This window comes from Anabas testudineus, chromosome 10, assembly GCF_900324465.2.
Source record: "Anabas testudineus chromosome 10, fAnaTes1.2, whole genome shotgun sequence".
In the NCBI taxonomy this organism is placed as follows: Eukaryota; Metazoa; Chordata; class Actinopteri; order Anabantiformes; family Anabantidae; genus Anabas; species Anabas testudineus.
This window is the reverse complement of record NC_046619.1, coordinates 21068324-21087442: the sequence shown is the minus strand read 5'-3', so window position 1 is coordinate 21087442 and position 19119 is coordinate 21068324. Positions and strand designations below refer to the sequence as shown.

Here is a 19119-nt window from a genome sequence, read left to right as displayed (position 1 = left end):
TAAACCTATGTGTAAAGAAGTCCCATGTTCCTGGTAGCACCTGAAGGCAGCAGCACAGGCAGGCTTGTTGCAGCGGACGGGGCTCTGTTGTCATTTGTCGGGGCCAGTGTCGAGCTTTTGTCCAGGAGAAATGGCTGGAATTAAAGGTGAGCAATTTACACTGACACAGTAACTCAAGAAAGCATCAAAATCCAGACTCAGTAATGTAGTTTCATCAAAATATCATGAAGACCTATGAATGCGTTTGTCCAGCTAGCTAGCTAGCTAACGGTACCGTGAAGAAGTAACGGTTTTCAGTTGCAGGGCCAGTACAGTTGTTAGCGTTAGCTAGCTAGCTCTCTGAAAACCTTCGGATAAGGCAGGCGCTTCTGAATTAGCAAAGTTAAATGCACCTAAACGTAAGCTAGTTAACACACTCCAATCGTGCGACGTTGCACTGTTAAAGTGTATTTATTGACATCCCATTTTGATAGTATACCAATGTAATATCGCCGTTGTAATGCTAATGCTAGCTGCACCTTAACTTCAGTCATTGCAGTGATCGATGGACATGCTGCGCTTATTGTGGATTAATAGTTGTTAACGAGCAACCACACAGAGTTTAACAGTGTTTAACATGAGCCCATAATAACATGACTTGGATTGCTACTGTGGCTGCTACACGTGAAATCAGCTGATTCATCACATGATAGCTAAAGTAGCCAGGGGCCCTGCTGCTAGGACGTGATTGTTGAGTCTTGGGATAAGAGACAAAAGCACACACACACACACACACACACACACACACACACACACACACACACACTGAGCCTCTTCTTTCTCTTGCAGCTCTCATCAGCCTGTCGTTTGGAGGGGCCATTGGCCTCATGTTCCTCATGCTAGGATGTGCCCTTCCTGTCTATGAGTAAGTTCCACCATCACACACCATATGAACTAGTGTATATGTGTGTGAGAGATGTTACATTTGCCACACAGATTAACTTGATGGGCATGGACAGATTAACAGGCTGTGGGTCAAGTGCTGTATGTATGACAAATCCTGCTACTTCCTCTGTACAGCAGCTAGTCACCTTCCACCTTTGTGGTTATTTTTAAATTGATGTTGTCATCTGTCTATGGTGAAGATCTGTGTAATAACTGTGCTGAACAATGCACATGTCCTCTTGGTTTCATCCTTTATCGTCACTGAATTTATTTCTTGCTCACTTCCAGTATATCTCTCTCATTCTGCAGCAAATACTGGCCTTTGTTTCTTCTCTTCTTCTACATCCTCTCTCCGATTCCATACTGCATCTCCCGGAGGGTGGTTGACGACACAGACTCGGCCAGCAATGCCTGCAAAGAGCTGGCCATCTTCCTCACGACAGGCATCGTCATTTCAGCCTTTGGCCTGCCCATCGTCTTTGCAAGAGCTGAAGTAGTAAGTCACAGTAGTTTATTAATTTGCTTTGTAAGAATGGAAAGTAGTAGTACATATCTGAGAGTCTTGAGCCCCCAAAATATTCAAAAAACAATTCTGACAAGTTGTGGAATGATTAACAGGAAGAAAACTATACTGTACTGTACATTGGCTATGACACTTAAAACCCCTACATTTCCTAAAATTATTTCAATAAAATGGTCTTTAATCAACTTGTTAAACACTTGTTAATGTGATTACACTCAACTTTTCAAAGGTTCTGTTATAAGTTCATAATATAGTATTTCTGTGCATGTTCAAGACAACACAGACTTGCACAGAAATATCAGGTTAAAAAATTTTCAAATATAACTATTGTAGATTTTCAGCACTTCCAGCACTAATGCTGCTTCTGTAACAAGTTCAGTTCTTGATGTAAACATCAAAATTTAAGCAGCAAAAGAAAACAAAAAACCGGAGACTGGAGATTTGTGAATATTGTGCAGAGGAGCTGACAGGAAACAGAGATGCACCAGCTGCGACCCAGGATATGATTAGACCATCACTGCTGCTAATGTGTGTTCCTGCTGTGTGTCCTGAATATACCAAATTACAGCAGCTTTTAGAAATCATTCTCTAAACTGTTGGTGTTGACACCCACTCCACTTTGGCCTTAATAAGCGCTGCAGTCTGGCAGCACCCAGCAGCATTTGTTAACCTGAATTATTAATGCACTGGTTTACAGATTGCCTGGGGGGCGTGCGCACTCGTGCTAACGGGTAACATAGTGATCTTTGGGACCATCCTGGGCTTCTTCCTCGTCTTTGGATCCAACGACGACTTCAGTTGGCAGCAGTGGTAAAGCAGCAAAGGGAGGGGGAGATGTTAGTCTGAACTGTTTTTATTAGCATTATTATTATGGTATTACTGTTTGGTTCTTGTTGTTGTTATTTATATGATGACCATCCGTAGACTCACACCAAACCAGTGCAATACTTAATTTTTTCTTTTTGTTGGTTTTTTTTTACCGCTGGCATCATATTGAACTGACAAAAGTGGGATGGAAAATGCTGACTTTCAGTTGGATTTTGTTGTCATTTTCAGTTTTGCTCTCTGATGTCTGTGTTGTGAGTTTCTTCCACCTGTGTGTCTGCTTTCATTATGACTGTTGCAAGCCAAACAATGGTAAACAACTGTGTTTTCTGTGAAACAATGTGAAAAAAATCCAGTTCAACACCGAATAGGATTTAATATGACCAAAATGACAGGGTTGTACGTCTCTGGGCTCCTTTATCTATTCTGTAGACTCTGAAAAGCTCTGGCAGAAGCCTTTCTGTCTAAAGAGAATAGATGGGTCTTCATTTCCAGTGTAAGTGCTGAGTTGGGTGTCAGCAGAAAGCTAATTGAAAATCTGCACAGTACAAGCTCAGATTTCTGCAACACCAATGAAAATATATTCTACGGGGTGAAAATGCAGCTGTTAGAGTGCAGACGTGTCATGTTTTTGCTAATGTAATGCTAAAATCACCAAACTGTGAAACTTGGCAAACAAGACTAGAATATCAGTGCGTGTCAAACCCATGCGTAAATATGATTTACTGTAGATCAGTTGTTGTTTCTTTTCACACTAAAAAGATGATGTTCGTTTAAACACCCTGACCATCACCGCAGAGATCAAATTGCACTGACTTCCAGGTGAATGCAGCCTGTTTACTCCCTGTGTGTGATGTGGCCTCAGATAGCTGTTACCTAACTGTACAAATGGGTTAGCCTCACATAGTCAGGTCAGGATAGCATGAAAAGCCTCAAGTAGCTGCCAGCTAATGTAGGATTAGCTTGAGCTCTGATTGCCAGCAGCCAAGCTACAGCACAGTCTGGGCTACTTGCAACCAAGTATGACCTTTAAGCTTTTAGATGTGACTGCTTTGTTCTGACTCCTTCAAAGTAAAAGAATCCACACACTATGCTTGGTGTTAATTAAGCACATTAAGTTCCGATTTCCTCACACCAGCATTTCCAGGATAAAAACACGGCTACATACATATTTTTTATTTATTTATTAAGTGTTTTACGTTCTCTGGCCTGTGGGAAGGAAGTGTGTGTGCTGGCTCCTTTGGGTCAGTCAGGTGCAGCTCTCCTGTTTGCTGTTACATTTACCTGCATTCATGGAAGCTGGGTTGCATGTCAGACATTTTCTTTGTAGATGCTAATTTTATTTTTGAGTTTTGTTCTGTTGGTGGTACTGTGTGAAAATGTGCTCTCTGGAAGATAAACTTTATTTTATTTGTTTTCAGAACCTAATTATTTCCTGTCATATACAGATATAAATGATAAAGAATAAAACATTTTAATCATAAAGTCTTTGTAGGTCAGTCCAGTGGGTAAATTCATTCCTATGGAAATCTTTGATCAATTTGAATAAGCACATTTCCCTAAATGGCTTTAACTATTGGTCCATCCTGCTTAAATTCATGAAGAACAAACAGGAAAAACATAATTCTAAAATTTTCAAGCACGAACTTGCTGTGGGAGAAGACCATTTGAAATCTGCAGAGGAAACCTTCTGCTCCAAATACTGACTCACCTCTGGGGTTTGGACTACAAATGATCAGTAATGCCCTACATGTGTTATATTTTCAACCCTTTTATCTGTTACCTGACTCTTCCAGAGATCATAACCTCAGTGAAGGCACTGATTGTACTAAGCAACACAGTAATGGCAGCTTTTTAATTTCTGTTTGAAAAAGAAGTTAATGTCAAAAACTACTGAAGTCACTTGTGAATATTATGATGTAACAGTACTTTGAAGCTAATTGAACATGTTCCTAACAGTAGATTTACCCACTGGTGGCCGTCTGTAAGCCGGTCTGTGGGTGGACAAGCAGGGTAACTCCATACTGTGTTCCTGATGTGTGAACTATGAAGGAATTTAACGTTTTATACTTTAATGTGAACTCCCTGATGTGACAGAGTGTGGTGTGTAGCTGTGCGACACGTTTCTCTGTGTTTCTGTTTTAAGAGAGAAGTTTGTCTTAAATATTTGAGAGGATGTAATTATTTATTTTATCGGACGCTTCGTGTCAGTGTGGAGCATCATTTTCTATCTACAACTTTTGTGTTACAGTAAGGAAGAAGTCAGCATGGTGTTTTTTCTTTTCTTTTCTTTTTTTTTTTTAAATAAATGCCATTTTTGAACATCCTCTCCTCTGAATGACTATAAATGCATTCGCTTTACTGCCAAGACTCGATCTGCACGGCCTGTTAATACTGCCATGTTGGTGAGAAGTGCTCAGTACCGTCAGGAGAATCACTAAACATCAACACTGAGTACGAAGAGACAAACTGAAGCGTTTTAATCAACTGACACAACAATTTTATTTAATTCTAAAATAAAATAATTTTCTTCACTTCAATCATTCAAGGGTTTGAACTCTGTGGCTGCTTTTTGAACTAATTTAACCATTAAATGCAGCCTGTAATAACAAATCTGTGCAGTAGTTTACACTCTAACCAGTCAGGTGATAACAGATATCAATGTTTGATATTATTCTTCTGACCAATACGTTTGATTAAACTGCGTAAAATATAAGTTAACTATTTGTAGCATCACTGTTTAGTTAGTGCTAAATTTCACCCTCGTAAAAGTGGTGCAGTAATCCAGAATATTAAAAAGTACTTTGAAGAACAACGGTATGCTTCACAGGTACCCACAGGCTGCTAGTATCTGTTTTAGGAACTAAAACTGACCCACTCAACATACTTTATAATAAATACTCAATAAACTGAGTAATTTTTTTGAACATTTCTAAATAATTAAGGACCAGAAGATTCTGAAGACTACATTTGTCTCCCTCTGCTGGCTACTAGCTGTGTCATAGACATCTCTCCTTGTCTGTAGATTTCAACAAATAAAGACTGAGAAAGAGTCAAATCAAATGTCTTTGAAGACGTATTCATCACCAAATACATCTCTGTGTGGCTTCTGCTTCTGACTACAGGATAAAAACCAAGCTTAGAACTAGTATTTATGATCACTTTACGCTGTCCGTCTGTCTCTTTCTGCATTTCTTATTTGTTTCATTATTGAGCTAGAAAACAAAAAGTAGCTGTCAACATTTCCTGAGATGTTGAAACAGCTTCATCATTATCAAACACTAGGTATTGCTATACTGTGTTATTACTACTAATGGAGATGATCTGACTTCTTTCACCACTGGAAAACACTAAAGCACCAAAGCTGCACACTCCTTAATTTACGGGTTTAGATATGGATCTGCATCATAAAACCATCAGGTTCCTTTAATTTTAATGTAATATCTTATACAACCTGTTCAGACCACATTCAACACACAGACTATATAATGTGTTATACAATCCTGCTCTATATGATAAAAGAACTAACCTGAGGCTGCTGCTCAAAACAAGCCTGGCTGCTAGACACAGCATGCCCGACTTCTTTCAGTGCTCTGCTGTATCACTCGTCGCCTTGGGGAGAAATTTTAAAACAAAGTTTGGATATAACATCAGACGAAGGTTTGTGCATTAAGCAAGTCACAGATTTCCTATTTATTCAAGGAGCGAGCCAGATGGCAACAAAACCTTCACACACACATCAGCAGCAGCAGCTTGGATTAATGCTTAAACCTGTCCTGAGAAGGTGCAGTCCAGGTCCAAGTCTTCTTGCACGGGGGGGTTAAATATTGCAGGAAAAGCGCGCTGTGTCTTATCTGACCTTATGGGAAACACCCGCCCTGCCCGGAGGATCATGGGAAGGTGGATTTAGGGGGAAGCGGGAGAGTGGAGAGCAGTTCAGACACCGATGAGCATGAGGAGGTTTTTCAGAGCTCAGCGGGACGAGGACTACAGTCAGATCCAGTATCTGACAGCCAAGTGCACCCGTCTGGCTCATGACAAAGGTAGGTCATGGAGGTCACGGGTTTGACCTCTGAGAATAAATACTTACATCTAAGAGACTTGTGTCTATTTACATTTAGTGTCTGTTATATTTTTACCACTGTCAGTTTATTAGATACAAGTAGAGCAACAAGAAATCCTCCATTATAATGTTCAGTTTTCATTTAAACTAGTTTCGAGAGGCGTTGATTGAACCTGACAACTGACAGGTGTTTCTGATATTTATTTATTCTCCTGAATTGGTCCTTGTAGATTGTCAACGTGTGTCTATTTATAACCAAGGTCAATAGAGAAGAAATAATGTTTAACAGAATTGTTCCATGAAAACAACTTTGACACACGCCAGTGAAAAAAGGCCTTCACTGAACAATCAGACCTGTAAAAACAAACAAACAAACAAACAGACAAACAAACAAACATCTGTAACGTTTGTGCACAGTTTAATGCATCTGGATAATATCTAGAGACCTGTGGAGGGAAGGCTAGACAGATGTTAGCAAAAATAAAACACAGAACTCATAAATAGCACTGAGAATAAGTTATAGGCGCTCAGGGATGAAAGAAGTTCTGTTGCAGCAGTGTTAAACTGCTCTGCTCCAAGTTATCTTCCTGCACTCAAACTGCATTTAAATGTTCTCGATCTGCAGAAATGAGTGAAGCTGTTCGTGTAATTCGACTGTTACTATGCAGCATTTTACTGTTGGAGGTGAACCTTGGACCACGGCCCCTCCAAAGGTCACCAGAGGAGTCGTGATGATTAACGGAGACACAAAGAAGAAGTTGTTTGTGTTCATATTTTGAAGATTTCTCTAATCTGTATTTCAGAATAGCTGAAGTGAAACTATTACAACGTTTAGACATGTCTGGATTTTTGGGAGGCCAACACATCAGTTTTAGCTAAATGATGTCAGTGATTTGGTTTTTTTACTTTCTACTGCTGCGTATTTTGGCTGGAGAAGTAATGCATTACATTTAATATTTCATAATTACAAACATGAAGTGATGATGGTTGTGACATGACAACTGACAGTTAGTGACCCTGTAAAGTGAACATTGAGTTGTCCAACCTGATTTTACTCTGTTCTTTGTGTGGCTGCAGCTTTGCTTGACAGGGATTTTCTGGTGTCCAGAGAGAGGGAGCGGAAGCTGCAGAATGATCTGGAAGTCGTGACAGCTCGACTCCTCCACCAGGAGCAAATGAACATGGAGCTGAGGATGAAACAGAACCAACTCATCAGCAGGATCCATGAACAACAGGTGGAGCAGGAGCACAGCTGCTCTATGGGCAGAAAGAATGAAGCTACTGGTTGAATCTTTTCATGGAGTGCTCGTTTACTCGTGGATTTTTGACCACTTGGCAGCAAATAACCACGTCCAATTCCTAAGAAATATCTGGCTCTTTAGCTTCTAACTGCTTCGCTGTGTTTACCTGTTAATCTCGAGCCGAGTCCAGTTGCTATTTAATGCTAAGCAGTTAGTGCACATTAGGTTTTCTCTCCTACAACAGCTGCATGCTTCTGCTGGAAATGAGGTTGATCAGAGTGCTGAGAACGAACCACACGATAAATGAGCCGTAAAACCGAAACCTTTTTGTAACAAGAAGCCGAAAAACCTCCACAGAGCGCTCGGCCGATTCTCCTCTGTGGGTTTGTCACTATGAGTGACTTTCACCTCGTCACGAGTCCCAAAACAATATTCAGTTCTATTTCTACCTCATGTTGATGTTTGTGTGGAAATTAACGTCTTGTTCAGGGTGATTTTGAAAATGTGTGTCATTTCACTTCTTAGAGTTTAAATTCATTTGAAAGCAAAGAGCCGTGACCATGCTGAGGGCCACTGATGCTACAATGACTGTTATTACACTGGAATTAGGCTTCCAGTAAGTACCAGTGTTAACATACGGTAAATGCTGAGTGGTTACGCAGCCTTTGGAACACTATAATAACTGATAATTTATTAATCCCCTAGAAAAATGAATGTGGACAGGCACCATGTCCAAACCACGAGCAGTTTGAAGAGCTGTTTACTAAAGACCTGAATCTCGTATTTCACAGGACACAGTAAAGAAGAGAAACCTGAGGAAAAATGTTTTTGCCTTTTTGTTTTGTTCTTTCTTATAAATCAAACTCTAGATTTGAAACACAACACTATAGGTGCTGTTTTATGAGACTCTCTTGGTTTTTATATAAAGTACTAAATGAGCAGCTTTTCTACAAACCTCAGTGAGAGCATGACTCACTCACTTTCACTACACAGATGTAGCTTAATGTAGCTTCAGGTTTGGACTTGTCACAAAGTATTTGCACCATAGGTGTGTTTGATTTGACTTAAGATAATAAAGCTGCCATCAGAGCAAATCCAAGGACATCTGAAAATATCAGGAAGAACTAAATCCAATACTCACACATATGAAAATATGTGAGGTTACGTGTATTATTTAACTCTCTACTTGAGGATATGTGTGCGCTTGTGTCAGTATGTGCATGTGTGTCCCCTGCAGGACTTGGTGGACTTGCTGCGGCAGCGTTTGGTCCTGCTCGTAGAGGAGAGCTCCCGGGACATGGAGGTGCTGCGGCAGGTCGGCTCTGAGCTGCTGTGTCTGCAAAGCTCTGAGGTGAAACTGGAGGGCCTGGTGGAGGAGCTGCACGCTGAGGCCCAGCACAGGGCTGCTGTAGCAGAGGGCCTCCAGGCGGAGCTGCATGCTGAGGCTGAGCGTAGCGCTGCAGTAACAGAAAGCCTCCACACAGAGCTGCGCAGGTAGGCCTACAGCAACTGTAATGTCAGTCTGCATGAAGGAGTTTCTATCAAGGCACTGGGAATTTAGACAGACATGCAGTCAAAGACAAACCCACACAGACTGACCTTTAATCTAGTTTTCAGTAGACATTAATATTAAAATGATGGACTGTGCCTCAGCAGACGAGATGTTGTGGAGGAAATACCTGAAAAAATGACTGTGGTAACTTAACATGGGCCACGATGAAAACTGTTGATGGTTCGATTGAAGCACATTCCTCCATGTTTCACCCAGCTGTTAAAACTGAACCCAATATAAAGACACATTAATCCGGATCAGTCGGCACACTAAGAAAAGAAACAGGGAAATTTATAAAACATATTGTTTGATTACCATCTCCAGCAAAGTGAAGCCAAGCTGTCACCAGCTGCTCTGCGAACCCACAGAGAGGACGTTCATCTCAAACTGTTGTTTCAAGACTGAATAAAAACACGGAGCTCCAGTGTTTGATTTGAAGTCAGCAGACGCTCAGACGTCCTCTGTGCAGCACTGCGCCTCAGTCTGCTGACTTTAAATCCCTGTGGAGAGTTCAGAAAGTCAGAATATGTCATCACACTATGATTCAGGGACACAGCAGCCCACAAGTGAGAACATTAACGGAGAGTTTGGTGTTGACCTCTTTATATTAGCCTTAAAATGTTTTATCAATACTAACATAAAATGCATTAATATGGTTGTGTAAGAAACTCCAGTAAAAACACTGAAAATAAGTGAAATCCAATCACCAGTTATTTAAATTCACAGCACTTCCTGGTTATTTTTCTTTAATCTAGTAAAAAGTAATAAAACTACTGAGTGGTGAAAACAATGTTTATGTAAGTGATAAGTTTTACTGCACCTCATGAGAAGAACAGGAATGAATTCAAATAGAAAACCAGAAATTACACTAAAAAACAAATCAAATTGTACAGTTAATGGTATTTATGTAAATGATTGTGCAGAAACGTTAATAAAATAGTGTGTTAATTAGCATCGTTTGTAGTAATAGTAGTAGTAGTAACAGTTTGTGTAATCATTAAATAATGTTAATTAAAGATCATTTTTTTGTCTGACAAATCCATCCACATGACTCTGCTCTAGTAAAACGTTCTACTTGTCATCAACAGTAAGACAGTGGACCTGGAGAAGCTACAAGACCTAAACCAAACTCTGACAGAGGAGCTGAAGGATTTACGCAGAGCTCATCAGAAGGAGGTAAGAGAATCTAGACGCGTCACAAACTTTCTCTGGAGCCATGTGAGTAAAAACTTACTATAATTAGCTTTAGTCAGCTCAGTCTTTGAGAGGCCTGTAGCACTGTGGACAGTGTGTCAACAATAACAGGATTTAACAGTTTCAAACCCACACATATCTTCAAACTGTATTATTAAGTCAAGACGTCGCTGCCTTCAGTGTTTGATGATCCAGGATCTTTTAAACTTAACAATAATGTGTCATTTAGTTATTTTTAATATACTGGTCATTTACATACAAGAGGAAAATAACTGACACCATTATTTCCCATTATTATTGGACAGAAATGTACTTTTGATAAGACATCTGATCATATTTCTGTGACTTTGCTGAATTTGTCACCAAACCGTGTCTATGAGTGCAGCCTCCCTTTTATCCAGCAGATGTCAGGATCGGACACTTACACACCAAAAGTCGTGGAGTTTTTTAGATTTTATTGTGATTGTAAAGAATTTCTTTATGTCAATCCAGCTGTCGGCTTCTCCAACCAGAAGTAATGGATGAATGTAACTAATGGAAGTTTGAGGCTCATTTGGGTCAATGCTGTAAACTGCCAGTTAAAAAAAAAACTCCTCTGGACTTTGAATAATTAATTTCTTGAAACATAAAACCTCAAGGTTCAAATTTTCCCACTGCAGCCACATTTAAAAACACTACAACCACCTCAGAAAGCGCACTAATTCAGGTCTTGCTGTCATTACTGTGGGTTTGTGTTTGTGTGTGTTGGTTCTGGGCATTAGTGAAAATATTCCTCTGCACTGTCAGGATTTTTTTTTTACACTTGGCTTCAAAACTCACTTCCGTACTGGCCTCTTCCTTTAACCAGCTCATCAAACAGCAAACAATCCAAATCTACAATTATCTATCCTTCGAGACATCTGCAGAAAGAGCAAAACAACCGACTGCCGTGTCAGTGAGAAACATAATGAGAACATTTATTTGTGGCGGATCAAGCCTGTGAATTATGGTGAAAGGCCTGGGAGTCTGGGATGAAGTCTGACTCCACTGCCTTCGTTCATCTTTCCAGATGACAGCGAGTGCAAAGTCTTTTTCTGATCTATATTTAAGCCCAGACAGACCGATTCAGAACCACATCGCTCTCATTATTTCCTGATTTTGTTGTCTCCAGTTCTTCCTGCTGTAAGAGGAAGTAAAGCGATGTCTTGTTTTTGTTTGGTATACTGATTTTTTTTAGGTGAAGGAGCTGCAGCAGGAGAATGAGGGGAGTTTGAGGAAACTGCAGGAGACAGCAGAGCAGTTTGAGTGGCTTTGTCAGCAACAGCGAAACTGGATGTGTTGTGTCAAGAGGTGGGGATTTCAGATTTACCAGAACTCATAACCTCAATAAATAAAAGTCTTTTATAATCCAACACAGCAACTGAAGAGAAGAGCTGGTGGAAATAACGATACCTGCTGCTCTAAAATCACCTTAAAGGCCCTGAAATCTCTTTATTTGTGATTTAAGTTGGCTTTATTAATTCGTTTTTGTCAACGCTGAATAACATTTACAGATTTGCTGAACAAATCTGTAAATGAAACATAGGTTCTGACTGTTCAGGTGCTTTAAAGCTGCATTGGCCTTGTACAGTTGCTATAGCTCTACAACTGTGTACAGACAGAACATTAACATCCACTTGCTGTATATAATATTGACTTTAATTTTAGTTCCTTCTTTATGTCTTCTGGCTTTAGGGAGAACTACCTTGATATGTAGCTGCTAAATGTTCAGTACTATTGAGTGAATCTGTCTGATATGTCTGTGTGTTAAAACCATCTGAAACACAGCATAATCAGAAATTACAAGGATGTAAATCCACATTTCTACAGATTCAAAGACTGCCTGATGGAGGAGAGAGAAGCTCTGCTGCAGCAGGTCAGCAAGCTGCAAAAGAAAGCTGAGAAGCTGAAGATGCGTTTCCACGATGACAGTCCAACACGGAGCCTCATCTGCCCCCTGCAGGACACTGAGTGCTGTGACAGGTAAAACAAACAAACAAACAAACAAACAGCATCAAAACTATTTCTAAAAGAATCTGTCAGTTTCCACCTTTATAAATCATTTTCACTGGGCATCTTTTTTCTGCTTCTTTCCAGCTCGGCCCTCTCCCTACACCCGTTCTATAGTAACATTAACATCCACAGCGTTTTTAACATGTCCTACCCACTTGTGCTTTAAAACAGTCGAACAACGTGGGACGTAGATGCTGTGTCTGACCTGAAGTCTCAGGTGGACAAGTCTAACCCTCTGTATGAAGAGATCTTTAACCAGGTATGCACGTGTTTCTTGGTGGTCACATGCTGTTCAGTTTAGCTGTAGAATAAAATGCTCCTTCTTGAAAACTTGAGAGACACATTCAAACCTCAGAGTGTGAAATATTTAGAGTTTCATTAAGAAAGGTTATTCAATCCCCAGAGGAGTTGCTGTGCTGTCAGTTTTCAATTAAGTTTGTCTTGGATAAGTGCATCCACGTGTGGTTTTCTGTCTGCTGCAGAGTGTCATGAGTAAAGAGGTCCTGAAGCACCTACTTAAATATTGTTCTGACTTCTACTGTCAGAGATGTCATTACTTTCACTGTTGAATAATGAGCGTGATATTTTCTCAGTTATTTGTAAAATGTCAGAAAATAATCAACTGATCAAACATTTACTGCAGATCTGATGAGAAGGTTAAAGAAACCTAGAGGAAAACCCAAACCTGTCCCTCACCGAAACTCATTTTTTACCAGTGATAACTTCTGTATTAAAACATTTCTGGATCAGAGGCAGAGAACGATCTCAGGACTGAAGTAGAAGACATCCAAAAAACACAGCTAGCCTGCATGCCAGTCCCTACAGGAGTTGTCATACAGCCAGAAGTCTGAAACTCCGTGGGTACTGTGGTCTCACAATTGTTTTTAAGGTTGCATGAATGTAATCTATGGATAACAGCAGACTGTTTCATAAAGAACCTCTTAGAAAAGTTAGGTAGGACTTTCTGTCCCAGGAAGAAACCCGAGTCTACAGTTTTCACAGAGGTTTCCACGTTCCAGTCTAAGCTGGTCAAACTCGCATATTTCAATGCTCTAAACTTTTTGCAGAGTTATAGGAATGTTGCACAAACTGCTACGGATCATGAAAATCGGCTGAACCTGCTAAATAAATGCTATACTTCTAACATACTGTAGGTCATTTCGAACCATATAAACAAGCAAATTAAACAGTTGTGTCTCTGACTTGGACCCTCAGGAATAGTTCCAGTACATATTGACCACAGACTTCGATTCCGTGAGATTTTTCAAGGGACCTCTATCGTTACAACGATCAGTTCAGTGTAAAATCTCTGGATTGGAGACAAGTGCAGATTTCAGGGTTGACATATTAGAAATCCAAAACCCTGAGCTAATATTCATCTGGGCACAGCTGCCAGTCCACTGTGGCCGTGTTTTGGTGCCAGGATCGTGAAAACCCTGATTGTTCGTGGGCATTGAAGTCTCATCTGTGTTTATGTTGTCTGACTGCTGCGTATTTGAATTAAGACAGAGCGTTTTCACTGTTCTGCAGCTTTGCATGTAGAAAAGAGGAGCATGATATGAGACTTCACCATTATTTTTGGCTCATTATTTAGTCATGAAATGACCTCATAGGACGTTTGCCAATGATTTAAGTGATACCTGCCTTATGACTAGTGCACGATTAGGTCAAACGTTAAACAGTTATTTGGCTTATTTGGATCAAATATCCACAAAACTAACATGATTCCCTTTAGGCCCAGCTGTACTTCTGTTTAGTAACAATTACTGCTCCAAGATGATAAACATTACCAGCTAATTTGAATGTTTCTGTATTTTTTAAACAGCACGTTCCTCCTGTTTTTCATTTAACCCAACTACAACTATAGCAAAATGGCCTTATTTACTGTCACAGCAGAGGGCAGATTGGATGTTTTCACTGTTGTTTTTGTAACGTGAAGCAGCTTATATGTTTATGGTGACACAAAACCCAATGTCTTGAAAACCACTAGACATGAGTTAAACATAAATGAATATAGGATCATTTTCTAGGTAAACTAAAAGCTAAATTTGGTCTCACAGTTTGTCGTGCTAATTTTTATTCCAATAGAATTTTGTTGAGAGATTTAGACCAGTGTGCAGTCACTTCAGTTTGTCCCTGCACCAAGTGCTTCTCATATTAAGTAACTAAGCACTTTAAAGGGTTAATTAAAGTCTTTCAGGGAAACGTGGGGAAAACGTATAATGTGCCATGTGGAACCTTAGCACCATAAGTTCTTAATTAAGAGCTGAGCTGCATACTTACATGAACGATCTTTAAGGTTTTAGAACAGATCTTCTACTTTTAAAGTAAAGAGTTCTGTCTTTACAATATTTGGAATAAAGGCAATTGCAAAACTCAGGAGTGAATCAGAAATTCAAAACAGAGATATTTATCTGAGGACAGCTGCCAGCCCCCTGTGGACCTGTAGGGCTGCCAGAACATTCATAAAACTGATCCTTCATGGGCACTGGAGTCTAATCAGTGTCTTGTTTTTTGTCTGCTTTAAAAAGTTAGAGGGCTTTGAGGAATGTTTGATTGCAAAGCTATTTTGCAACAGGAACCCCACAATGTTCCTCAAAAACTCCCATAGGATGTATTCACAAATCCTGACAGGACCCCAAACGCTTCATCCTCCTGGAGGATTTGTTTAATAAAGAACCAAAAAGGCGTTTTCTGGTTGCTTGGGGATTTTTAAAAGCTTCCACATCTTCAGTGACAAGATCAGTGTTTTTTAAAATCTGTGGTTAAGGGGAAACCTGACAGACAGGACATGAGACTAATACTCATGTGCAGATGGCTGCCAGCCCCCAGAGGAGCTGCTGTGCTGCCAGAGTCTTCAGAGATCGCTGATACTTTCTGGGCACCGGAGTCACATCAGGCCTTTTTTTCTGTCTGTCTGTCTGTCAGCTGCACATGGCTTCCTCCCAAGCCGTCTGGGTCCTCTTCCAAAGCAGCAGAGAGATGACTAATAATGACTGGAGAGAGGTGATTGCCAATAGCCTCTGTACTTCATTCCCTTCACCTCTCACGGGCTCTGCCGTGCATTTATTGGGATAATTATTCTGATTGAGTGCAGATGATGCTGGGAGGGTTTTTTTTTCAGTCCCTGCAGAGCTGAGAGAGGGATAAAATTTATCTGGAGGAGCAGGGACCACAGGAGACATAGAGGAAACAACCATGATAAAACACATTACCAGCTCTGACATGATTTATATAATCGGCAGATTCACAGTGTGCAGACATAAATATCTCACTGGTGCCAAAACAGATTATATTTGAGGTACTAGACCTGTATCTCAGTAATAATAGTTTCAAACTGCAGCTGTGCAACTGAAACAAAGATTGGTTGAAAGGTGTTTTTAGACATTTGGCTTAAATAGGACTCGTTTCAGGGACCTGGTGCCAAGCACAGTGTCCAGTACCTCGATACACAACTTTATTATAATACACAGACAGAATGTGACACTTCTATTATCCCAACTCAGGTGTCTACAAACCTAAAGATCATAATAAGTAATCCACAATCAATCTCAGCTCAACTTTAGTAGAAGCTGGATATAATATTAGCATCTTCGAAGCCTCTGGAACACAGCAGATGAACTACATGTAGAATTACTATAGCCAGTAAAGGCTGTTGTCACTTGGGCACTGCTGAAACGACAGATCCTTCATGTCTGTGGAGATTCACAGCCATCCAGGTCATGGTTTTCCCTGTGGAACTGATCCTGTAGTTTATCCTGGGAGGACAGTCACCACCCAAACACCACATCCTGCATCCAGCTGCGGGTTTCATATTGCCCTAACACCGCCTGGACTACTGGTCTTGACTAATGATCAAGGGTGAAATAAACAGTAGTTCATATTGAAACTAAAGATCTGAGTTCTAATTACTGTGCTACATGTTTTTAACAAATTAAATCCTGTTTCTGAAAGTCTCCAGTGTCAACATCAAAGTGTCCTTTGATTGGTGATATCTACAAACCCCTCTGATGTTTATTGAAAAGAAACATCGTGTTTGGCACCTCTCCTCTTCCTGAAGTCTTCTTTTACTTTATTAAAGCTACTTCACATGAAGTCAGGGAGCTCAGCTCAAAGTATCAGTGCAGGGCTGAGAATAGTTTCCTGCCTGAGGCTGTGACGTCACCTGGAGAACTTCAGTGTGTGACTCAGGCTTCAGCTCACGTTTAACCTGGACATTTAGACTTCTTTTGGCCTGTCATTACTTTCTGGTACATTTTTTCTGAAGGCATGTTCTCACTTTGATTTCCCCCCATGCACATACTTCTTGTTTATTGTCTTTGGTCATCTTCACTTACAGTTTATTTTCTGTTCTCAGTCAGGGACTCCTATCAACAGATACCAAAAACCTCCTTGAGGACAGAAACCTTGAGCCTGGCCTCCGCTTCGTTTTCTCTTCCCACCTTCTGCAAACCAGAAGATAACGACTAGATGCTTGTTTGTGCGGTTAGCGACGTGGGATACCTCCAAGTCATTGTTTGAAAAACCAACGCTCCTGAAAAAACAAACTTGTGAAACCATACGTTCACTGTTCATCATCCGCTATTGTTCGCCTGTCTTCAGAAGAATCCTGTTCATGATTTATGACTGAATTAAACACTATACAACGTGCTCCTGTTCTCTTTTTGACACATGCACATCACATGTGCCTAAAGTTGTCTGGTCACAGTTTGCAGTAATTGTCCATTATTCAGACCTTGTAATCAGCACCACTAACAAGAGCAACAGCACCTGAGAATGTTTTCTTTTGTTGTTCTGCCAGTGAATCCTGCAGGGCAACCAGCAGCTGGTGCACTGAGGAAACAACAAATGTGTTATTATGGTCTAAATGAAGCTCTACCGATTGTTCTCCCACTGAGGAGTTGGTGCATCTTGGCTCTAATGATCAGAACATTTCACTTATCGCTTTGGCTTTTTCCTCGTCAGCAAGAATCTAAAAAGTAAATGATGTAATACCGGCTGAGATTAATGACGGTGACTCAGAAGCATCATCGTAATGTAGGTGAACCATATGATGAACACATGTGAAGGCAACAATGGCTTTCAGACGACGCAAATGTTTGTGCCGAGATACAGTATTTTAAAGATGCACTTTTCTGCACCACAAGGCTGTAAAACACTGAACCCTAATAAAATAGCAACTAGTGATGAATTGGCTTCTGCACACATTCAGTTTAAATATCACTTTCATCTGAAGGAAGTCGTTTTATTTATATGTCACAGAATAATATTCTGAGGGATGAAACTGGTTCAGGAAATAAACAGTTTTCTTGGTGGAGTACTACGAAATACTTCAACTTAGAACTTCAGCTTGAGTAAAGAGTTCACAGTTGGACTCCTACGTTTTTACTTCTGTACTGAGTCTGTGTACTTCTACCAACACTTTCTTTTGCAGAACAGTATCATAATAATTTTCTGCATTTGAAATTAAAACTTAGAGAGTAACTGAATTATTAATCAAATGTTGTAACTACACAGTAGAAAGACGTTAAATCAGCTTCGAATCACTGTTTTACATTGATAAACATATTTAACTGGAGATAAAACATATTTAATAAATGCGTCACTTGCATGTAAACTGCAGCCTGACTCTTGTAAACAGTGTTGGATTAGTTTAGCGTCTTGGTCGTCTAACAAAACACCTTATTTTATTTCCTCTCCTGTAATAATTAGGGTGAACACACAGGTTAATCCTACATATTAAGTACAGTGAAGGTCACTTTACCTAAAACACAATCTAATCATTCCTCTTGAGATCAGTTCAATCTAATTAAACAAGAAACTGCAGATTCAGTTTTATGCATCATAAAGATGCAAATAGCTTCTAAGAGGTTTTTAAAGACAGATACTGTGATACTGTACAAGAGCGGTCAACACTGTGGATGAATGAGAATGTAGGTGATGAGCTGTGTTAGCTTCATGCAGCTAACGCTAACCCAACAGAAATCAGCTTCAGACGGAGTTTGAGTCTCAATTCGACGAAGAGTTCATTTTGATCATTTTGCACTGGGCCTTCTAGACGCTGTCTGGGTTCTAGACTCATGTCTGGGTTCTAGACGCTGTCTGGGTTCTAGACTCATGTCTGGGTTCTAGACTCATGTCTGGGTTCTAGACGCTGTCTGGGTTCTAGACTCATGTCTGGGTTCTAGACGCTGTCTGGGTTCTAGACTCATGTCTGGGTTCTAGACTCATGTCTGGGTTCTAGACTCATGTCTGGGTGGTCTATGTGGCCCTTGCCCCTGAAGTGCCACTGTAAAAGAATGTACGTATGCCTGTATATCAAGGTTGAGTAATTCTTTCAAGTCTCGCACTGACGTTGAAGGGTTAGAGGTAACTAAGTGAGGCGATTCTCTTCTCCGTGTGGCTTCAGGACCCGGCGTTAACGTCTCGTCAGAAAGGTGTGGCCCCAGATTTGTGGTGGCGCCCCTGACCACAAGGGACACCAGCAGCAGGCTGCCCTCTGACTGCCAAGCGCTAACAGAGTCTGACCTAAATGGACTGTGAATGGCAGAGGTGTAGCCAGAGATTAACAACGTGTGGCAGCTGGAAACAGGTCGCGTTTGCACACAATAAATACTGTTGCACCCTTCCATGCAGAACAAGACCCAGACGTTATAGCTGTTATTAATAGAACAATTATACGTAGAGCAAGAATGGCATGTTTATGTCAGAGCGTCGTCACAGCCAGGGAAAACACATTACAGATATTTAACACCAGGATATACCC

At 40.4% G+C, this 19119-nt stretch overlaps 2 protein-coding genes across 2 annotated transcripts; both read left to right on the top strand.

The window, feature by feature from the left end:
• Window positions 1-32: 32 nt before the first annotated feature.
• On the top strand, window positions 33-4598 carry leprotl1 (leptin receptor overlapping transcript like 1). Its single transcript, XM_026358625.1, has 4 exons — window positions 33-146; window positions 829-904; window positions 1234-1420; window positions 2145-4598. The coding sequence occupies exons 1-4, from the start codon at window positions 131-133 to the stop codon at window positions 2259-2261; spliced, it is 396 nt and encodes a 131-aa protein (XP_026214410.1). The 5' UTR covers window positions 33-130; the 3' UTR covers window positions 2262-4598.
• Window positions 4599-6224: 1626 nt separating this feature from the next.
• Window positions 6225-16959, top strand: LOC113160968 (shootin-1). Its single transcript, XM_026358434.1, has 8 exons — window positions 6225-6315; window positions 7413-7570; window positions 8814-9070; window positions 10217-10304; window positions 11539-11651; window positions 12171-12323; window positions 12525-12612; window positions 16711-16959. The coding sequence occupies exons 1-8, from the start codon at window positions 6225-6227 to the stop codon at window positions 16747-16749; spliced, it is 987 nt and encodes a 328-aa protein (XP_026214219.1). The 3' UTR covers window positions 16750-16959.
• The last annotated feature ends 2160 nt before the right edge of the window (window positions 16960-19119 follow it).